This window comes from Centruroides vittatus, unplaced genomic scaffold (genome assembly GCF_030686945.1).
Source record: "Centruroides vittatus isolate TY-2023 unplaced genomic scaffold, ASM3068694v2 contig_299, whole genome shotgun sequence".
Classification (NCBI taxonomy): Eukaryota; Metazoa; Arthropoda; class Arachnida; order Scorpiones; family Buthidae; genus Centruroides; species Centruroides vittatus.
The window spans coordinates 1,260,920-1,270,730 of NW_027121909.1; the positions used below are offsets into that span (position 1 = coordinate 1,260,920).

Consider the following 9,811-nt stretch of genomic DNA (forward strand, 5'->3'; position numbering starts at 1 on the left):
TCTTTCTTTTCAATTTTTAAATTCGAATTTATTGTTGTGTACAAAAGTTACTTGTTTCAAATTCAACATTTAAAGATTATTTTTATGCAATTATTGTACGAAATTTTATAAATTCGTGCAATTTATTGCGAAATAAATTGTTTTAGTAACAGCTGTTTTTTTTTTAATTTCACATGTTGCTATGAAATTCTCTAAAGCACAGCTGAAGAGATTTATTCGGTAATTAATATTCTTCTTTCAGGCCTATTGTCTTCATTCTTTGATTGAAATTTAAAATTTTTTAATAACTTTCGCTTCGAGAATTTAATTTTTAAAATATAAAATTAATTATATAATATTAAAATTTATTGATTGAGAAAGCTGAAATTCTTTGTTGTGTTCCGCGTTTGACTTTCTAAATTTAAAACTTAATTATTTTAATTAAAAGTTACTCGCTTTTATGTTAATTTATAAAAGAAAGCGATTTAATAGAAAATTTGAATTTTATTAACGAGCAGTAAAAACTAAATATTTTCATTATAAAACTTTTTTCATTAATGATAATTTATTATAAGGTTATTAAACGAAAGCAATTTAATAATTATAGCAGTTAGCTTGAATACATTTAATTAACCTTTTTTTTATTTAAATTAAATTTCAAGCAACAAGACTTCACTTAACTTAATTATAAATATATTTATTTTATCGATTAGATATTTTTTACTTTAATTTTATTATCTATTTAGCATAATGTTATGCAATAGTGTAAATTTATGCTAATCATCTAACAAAATTATCGTCTAACCATTATATCGTTTAATCATCAAAAGAAGGATTGAAATATAATGTAACAAAGCGTTAAAATTATTTATTGTATCAAAATTAGCTTATTAAAATGATCAAGATCATTTTTGGGACGTTTGAAGTTACTTTTTTCTATTTTGGAATGATTTTCATAGAAAATAATATTTCTATGAATTCTAGTTTTTCTATAATACACATTCAAACCTCGATATAACGTCTTCTTAAATAGCGCAACACTCAAAGAGCGCCAATAAATCTCACGAACTAATTTTCCACTTAACTATTAAATAGAGAATGCTTCAGCCTTTGTGTGTTACTCGTATTAAATGATTTGACGTTGCAAAAGGCATTGTTGTCACCAAATTACGTGCCCTTCAAACTTATGTGTAGACTTCATCGCTTTATCTGATTCTTATCATTCGAGATCCTTCGGTTAAGCGCCACATTTCATTTAGTGCCAATTTCAAAGGCGAACAGATGGTAGCGCTTTATGGAGGCTTGGCTGTAATTAAAACAATTTTATAATGGCAAATTATGAAACTTTTAGTAAAATACCGTTCGATCATTTTTGTTTACAATTTTTACATAAATATGAAAATTTATTTACTTTTATGACTTAGCTAATGTTAATCTTATTATACATATTTTATAAAACTATTAAAATTTTTGGATTATTTTAATTTTGCTTTTTATTTTCTACATTTATAAATATTTCTCTTTTGCGGACAAAAAAGAATGCTCTTTTAGTACGTGCAGGGCAAAAAGAATAATAAAAAAATTACTTCGAAAGAATGCACTTCACTCCTGTCAAAAATATTTTAAAGTTTTTGTATTATTGTTTTTCTTTAAGAAATCTTCAATTAGGAATTAGTTTTACGTACAATTTGTCATAATATAAAAGAATAAAAATGTAGAATATGTATACGTTTGTTTAATATAACTATGAATAGTTATTTCAAACTTTAAACCTATACGCTTTTATATTTTTAAAGATTTGCATCAAATGAACTGATATTAACAGGAGTCTTTTCCTATATAAAAATACTCTCTCTGAAATAAAATTCTTGAAATTTGTTATTTATTGTCATACATGATTTATATTCTAATTATCTATTCTCTCAACTTTTATTAAAATTGTAAGCATTTCAGTGTTTATAATGGAGTTTTATAGTATTACTTTTACACATAGTGCATTTTTGTATTTATCCCTCATACTGTTTCACAGAGAAAATGATAAAAAAAATAAAACGTTTTCTTATGAAAATATTCTGTAAAAATACACTTATTTTACTATTACGTTAATTTAATTTATTATATATTATTATTTCCATTAATCACTCATATAATTAAGGCTATACATCTATAATGTTCTTTTCAATAGCATTATAATAATACTCTCTGAATATTAATAACTTTAGACGTTATTATAGCATAAAATAAGAAATAATATAGACCAAATTCTACTTCTGAATTTATTTTGTAATGAATACTTTTGAAATATATGAGAAAACTCCATCAGAGAAATCATTAAAACAATAATTTTATATAAACATGCATACTTAGGCATACGTATGCGTGTGCTATTAGAATGTTTTAATACATAAAGTAATTTTTAGAACAAAAAAATAAGTGTACATTAAGATAACAAACCTACTCTTTATTCAGATTAAGCAACGGAAAATTATGAGAATGCGAAATCTGCACATAATTTTTCTTAAGTATCGTAAATAAAATGAGCATTATTTAATAAATGTTCCTTTTAATAGCAAAGGAAATGTACTTAAAATATAAGATAGTTAAAAAAAATTCACGTTATTTAGTACGTCTACTCCGGAAAAGAAATTGTTATCGTAAATGTCTTCCTTGTTATACAGAAATACAAACTTATGTACAAGACCGAGAGTTATATTTTTCGTTATTACCTTATTGATGATGAAGCATTTAAAGAAAATGGCACAAGAATGCAGATAAAGAAAATTGCAATATCCATTTTCGAGAGAATGCATTAAGTTATACAAAATTTTAAATCGTATTCCAATAGTCTTTAAATGAAAGGTTTTTATCATTCCAGGCGTGCTATACAATTTAGTTATTTGTAGTTTAATAAATACGAAACCTTATTATTCAGAACGAAAACATGTTTCAAAATTTAACATTCATTGATTGAACGACGCAAAGTTTATGACAAAAGAACAATTTAGAAAATAAGGAAAGAAAGAATAATAAATGATGGAGAATGAAGTCTTGTAAATAAGAGAAAAATATTTTTATGCCGAATAAAAGTATTCTAGTCTAAAAAATTAATTTAATTATGCTATACCATCACGCATAAATGCAAATTACTCTATACATTTAAATTTATCCATTCTTAAATTAATTATAAAAATATTAAATAAACAAATAAAGCAAATTAAAAATAACTTAAAATAAAATAAATTTTTAAAATATTCTGATTATTTTCATAAAAATGATTTATGTTTTAAAATGTTATTGTGAAAATATGTATTAAATTTTTACAGAAGAAACTGAAGATAAAGCATTTTTTGTTGTATATTTAGAAGGCATTAAGCTTCTGAATACATTCAGAATTCATTAGCTAAATAGATAAAATTTTAATTTTTTTTCGGTAAGTACAATGCTATAAAATGAAATACAAGAAGCGAGATTTTATGTTATTCGATATTTAACTCGCTTGTTAATAAGTCATTAGAAGAAACTTAGATTCTTAATTTACTTCCTTGCTTTATCGACTTTATCATCATTACCAGCGACAGAACAGTTAATAATTAGTTTTAAGATACTCACGATTTAAAGTTACCCAATAAATATGCCACGATTTACTTAAATTATATCTCTCCTGATAGTATTACAACTGAGTTAAGATTTATATATATATTTTAAAGATATTTAGAAACTTTTTAACTGTAAAATTCTTCTGAAGATTCCTGTATTTTTGTTTAGCTTATGATAAAATTGAAGGTGATATTTAATTGATATCACATAACATATATGTCTACTTCATAAATTTTTTATGATGATTCCTAGTTTTGCGAGACAGGCTTCGAAAGAAAGGATAAATGTAACCCTATATATAAATATATAATGAATGTTTATAAATATTAATACTTAGTTGGAAGTTCTTTAATATTAATGTTTAGAAAATTACTTTGTGCCGAAAGCTTTCAAGAAATGAAAGATTAGCTCTTGTAATAAATAATTGTTGTAAATGATTAGTAGTTATCTGATAAGTCTAATTCAATGACTAGAAAAATATTTTGTATCTTTTTAGCAAATAAATTATATCTCTATGAAACTATACGATGCAGATACACAAAAACTAACTTTCTCTATCAGACATATAAAAAAAAATTGACTAATTAAGTACTTCATTCTATAATTATAAATCCTGTCCAAATATGAATAACAATAAGAAAAATTATTCTGAATTTAAGATATGTTGGCATGTCAAATAGAAATTTATTTCAGATTTTTAAAATATTTTAAGAATTATCTAAATTAGTTTCGTATAAAATGTACAAAAAGTAATTAAAATGTTATTCAAAACAGATAAAACTCATGCAACCTTTGTATAAAAAATCGATGTAAGCTATCTATCTAAGCTACATGTGAAATCGCTTTGCTTTTATTATGTAAATCTGTAAAACTAATTTTTGAATTTACATAATTAATACCTTGTTTCAGAACGAACGTTTGTTATATCTCGTTTTATCATAAGAAATGTTATTAAAACGTATGTGTTCAAAATAGTTTCTAAAGCATTCTATTTATAACTTTTGATAGATCAGATCAGATTTTATTTGACATTTATATTACTCTTTAGAGATAAAAAATTTTTACGTTGAAGAACAGAGAAAAGCAAAATCAAGGCCTATGCACATGTAAGTATTTATGTTGTTTACAGATGAAAAGACAAGATATAACATCTAATGCAGATGAAAATCTATATCTTAGATATACTTAACATGTCCTGGTCTACTTAAACATATAAAATATTGTCCGCTTCAATAAACAAAAATTTATTTTATACATCGTAAAAGATGTAAAATACCTATAATTGTAAAAATAAACTTTATTTACCGTGAAGAATAGGAAATCCATCCACTAAATAACATTCAATTATATAATCTCTAATTAATTACACTAATTTCAATTAGATAAACAGTAAATACTGTTAGATAGTTGAAAAATTTTCTAAGATTATTATTTACATTATTCAATGAGCAGGAGAAAATTTTAACTCTAATTTTAGAACGTTTTAAATTTAGCTCGGTTTTTCATTCATATTTTAATTTTAGTAATGAATCAAAGCCAAATTTGAAAGAACTTGCATAGTAAACATTACAAACGTAATTATAACAGTAGAAACTAATCTTCATTTAAGTATACAGAAATTTTCTTCTAATTTATAAATAATCGCATTGACTTGAAGTTATTTTAAATTCATTAATGACAGTCTTTAATTAAAACTATTATTTTATTCGAATGTTAAGCGCGCATTTGCGTATTTCTATCGACATTTTAGTTCTTTAATAAAATATTTAAACACATTTTTAAGCATTTAAATAGATTTTAATTTTAACTTATTATGAAGTAAATACAAAATATAGCCACGTTTTATAAAAGTGTTTTCACAATTAAGGCTTAAATCAATTGCCTTATTAAAAGTCAGAACGGATTATATATTTTTACAATATATAAGTATTTAAAAATATATATAAATAAGCGAATATTATATAATTTTCAGTCTTCAGTCTTTATAAGCATTTCTTAAATTCGGAGACATAATTGGCATATTTTAATAGCTTCTAACCCTACAGTTGAGAAGTTAGATTTTTTTGTTAAAGAAAAATTGTGATAATAATGGATTCCGATATTTATAAATTGTTTATTTTATAATTACAAAGAAAAAAAAGATTTTTAAATGCAGTCAGTGATACTTTTACTGCCATTGTTCGTCCGTTTTTCACAGAGTTCAATCGTAATCTTGTAGAATTCAATAGTTCACAGAATGGATAAATTTATAAAATAAATTCATTTTACGAGATATTTCTATTGAAAAGTTAAAACGTATCAATAATTCGGCAAGAAAATAATTATGTTTTAAAAGAACCAAACGATTTCAGATCACTTCTAATAATCTATTTAATTAATAACTGATAGAAATCAATAATGCTCAAATGGATAGCTCTAAACTGTAAATAGTCTATACATTAAATATCTAAAATTATATTCACGAAAGACATAAATTTCAAAAAATAAAGACTATTAGATCATTTAATTTAAATAAAGTATAGTTTATCTCTAATATTAACGATTTACGTGTCAACGAATGCAAAAATTGACATTCCTTAAGAAGAATAAATGCATATAAGCTATATTGTATAAGCTATATTGTATTTTGCAACAAAAATTGCAAATTATTAAATTAAATGATTAAGATTCAATTTTGATATTTAATTATAAATTGTATAGTACGGTTAATAACACAAATAAAGCAATATATTATCTAGAATATATTTCTTTATTTTTGTTAACCCGTGCAATATATTTCTTGCACGGGCTAATAGATCAAATTATTGATCTATTAACCTTAATGAAAAATTAATTTATGTACTGTTATACAACTTATTGTTTTCTTAAGATTATATAGAATAATTTATGTTGTGTTATATCTATATAAATTAACTTTCGCATATCTATCTATTTGCTAAACTTTTCATTTTTTCCTCAAAAAATTTCAAAATAAATCCTTATAATTTCTATTTAAATGAGCTTGTTTTTGAAAAATAAGACAGAATTTTTGAGTTTGTTAAGTAAGAACAACGGTAGTTTCATTGATTCACATTCGAAGCGACATTCGAGGTCTACAACCGGCCAAGCTGGAACCAAATGTTACAACGGTCGCCTTCGATATTAAGTATCCACCTTACGTGGAGTATGCCTTTTACAGACCATTTGTAACTCAAACGAAATTTAGAAAAAAAAAATTTAAATGTTAATTAAAATCTGTTAATTAAATCACATCCTCTGTCTATCTTAAATTTAATTAAAGTAAAATTTTCGATGATTTATAGTTTTTAATTAATTTAATTATCGCAAACGTTAAGATATGATTTACAACAAGTACAGTACAATAATTTAATTTTCTTTTTTTTTAATTTATTAAATTTACTACATTTTAGAGTTAAAAATGGAACGAAGAATATACAGTATAATAAAGAGTTGCATTCGCGAGAACAATAGTGCAAGCGCATGTTTAAGTCTTTATAACAGATTTCAAGTTATCTGTTGCTTTGAAAGTTAAGCGCTGTGAAAACTAAATTAATTTATTCAAAATTTTAAAAATATTTACGTTAAATATAACTTAATTTATTCATTTAAAAACTTTTTCTAAAAAAAAATAAAGAAAAATCTAATATTAGTATTATTATTAGGAACGAAGCGCTTCTTACCTGTAACTATTGTGTACCAATTTGGATATGAATTGGACGGAAAAATAGGTGTAACATACTCGGCTCTAACACCCTTTTCGGCTAGTGTCTTGAATCCTGTCAGAGTAGAATCGGTATCTGGATAATCCCAGCGGCATCCATCTACTAAAACTAGCAATACTTTATGCCTTGCATTTACCGTGTTGAAAAGAGCTAAAGCCACGATCAAGAAGGTGATGTAGTTGCACATTGTGGATGTGACAGACGACACCGATGTAAATGCCACCGTACCTCCGCTGCAAACCGGCACAGATAGCACTGACAGGATTTTTATCTTCTTGTCTGCGCACGCGTCGCAAAGCTAGTCAATAATAAGCGTGCAACCATCGACACGTGGCTTCACTTCTGTAATTCAGATTTCTCTACGAGATTAATAGTATCTAACGTTTAAAATCAGTTTATTAATTTCATGTTTTATTTAAATCAATATTAAGGATTTTATCGTTTTTTAAATACATTAAGCGAGTGTATTATTTTATATATACGATTTGTCTATTTTATGAAATTTTTATCGAGTGATTCGAAAGTACGAGCAAAAGATATTAGAATTTTTTGTATAACAATAATAATAAAACCCATAAAAATATTTAAGAAATAAGTAATTTTATACTAAGATCAATATTGTAAACACATGCATATTTTTGAAATCGCTATGTTGCATTTTATATTAAAGGTATTATTATATTTTTGAAGCATTGGAATGGAAGTTTGGCAAACCGAATAAAATTTTTATAAGTTTCTGTAATTATATAGTAAATAAACATATAATTTTCAGCAGAATCATAATAACTGATTAAAATTTCATAATAGTTTCCGCAATATCTACCATGCTTATATGTAATAATATAATAACAAAATACTATAAATTGCATCGTAAAGTAATTTTAAAAATACAAATATTATACTTAATTTTCTGTAAAAATTGCATAATGTTTATATAGAAATTATTTCTATTCTGTAATGTTAGATAGCAACTTTCTATCATATAAATTTTAGTATAAATTACCGTAAATACTGTATTATGTAAATTTTAACATTATACAATCTTAGGATTACATAATGCTTTTGCTGATAATCTAATTATTTTATACATGTATAAAATTATATAATAAATGAATTTTAAAAATATAGTTTAGTAATATATAAACATAGAGCTACATTTAACGTTTGGTAATTAATAATTTCTATTTATTTATTTATTTCATTTTATTTTGGTATATGGACTTATAAAAATAAAAAGAAGGGGGAACGTAATTACTGTATATGCCAACTCAATTTATAAAATATAAGTCTGCAGAAAACCATAAATTTTTAACGGCAGTCTGCAAATTTCATAGTTTGTTATTTTAAAAGTTAACGATAGAAAATAAATTATTTTATTTCAAAAATTTAATTTTAAAGTTATTAATTATAACGCTTATATAGAGCGTAAAAGTTAAAATTTTTATTCTGGATAATTTTACAAAAAGCAGGAATGTTTTTTAAGAAAATTCACTTTATTGACAGATGATTCTTTTATACTAAACCAATTTAAAATTTTGGATAAACTTTTTTTACTTAAATCATTATTATTTAATTCAATATAAATTATTTTTATTAATTTTTATACTATAAAGATATGAATTGATGTTGAAAATTAAATATTTAGATTATTTTTCTTCCTGGTTAAAGTATTTTCCGTGATATATGATTATGATGTAAACAACATCTTATAAATGCAAATTATATTGACAAACTGTTAAGAAAATATTTAATTTTAAAATTTTTTATTAAAATTATTTACAGTTTTCATCTCTAATCTACCGAGCGGAAGATATTAAAATTTTTATTCAATTTTCAAAAAGAATTTATCAAATTAATTTAGAAAAAATAAAAAATATACTCATAAAAGTTTATTTTAATAAAATATAGCCTATATCAATAAAAATAGATTTATAAAAATATACTTACGAAGAATATTATATAAAACCCAATTAGTCAGCAAAATCGGAAGGAAAGTAAAAGTAAAAAATGACTAGTAAATTCTTTAAAAATAGTAAGATGAAAATATGCTTTAATATGATGATGTAAGATAATGAGAAAGGCTGAAATAATGCAATAAATAAAGAAAAAATAATACGTAGAAAATGAATAAAAACTTTCCAAAAAACAAAATGATTTAGACACACTGCAAAATCAGAGTTAAAATTCCGAGTTGAATTGTCACATAAAATGTTGCCTGCAACACAAAGCAAAAACGTAAACCTGAGTTATTTGTATATGCTAGACTCGTTAGAGAAACATACTTCTAACATTTTCTGACAAATGTGCAAATGAAGATCATTATGAATATTTGCTTATAAAATATTGGTGAAATGTCATTCACAGCACTTGTTCTGTTTTTTCTTATGCTGCTGAAAATGGCATCGTTAAATTACATTTTTCACCTTACTTTACCTTACTTCAAAAATCTTATAATTTTTAATTATTTTAAATAATCTTTAATTAAATTAGAATTTTAATTATGAAACATTTTC

General features: G+C 23.6%; 1 protein-coding gene across 1 annotated transcript in view; it reads right to left on the bottom strand.

Moving 5' to 3' along the window:
* LOC136972620 (glycerophosphocholine cholinephosphodiesterase ENPP6-like) overlaps positions 1 to 7,575 on the bottom strand; it is a 37,150-nt gene extending 29,575 nt beyond the window's left edge. Inside the window, exon 1 of the mRNA XM_067267206.1 lies at positions 7,257 to 7,575. Coding sequence (XP_067123307.1) covers positions 7,257 to 7,485 — 229 coding nt within the window. The 5' untranslated portion in view covers positions 7,486 to 7,575. The remainder of the gene's footprint in view (positions 1 to 7,256) is intronic.
* Between the last annotated feature and the right edge of the window lie 2,236 nt (positions 7,576 to 9,811).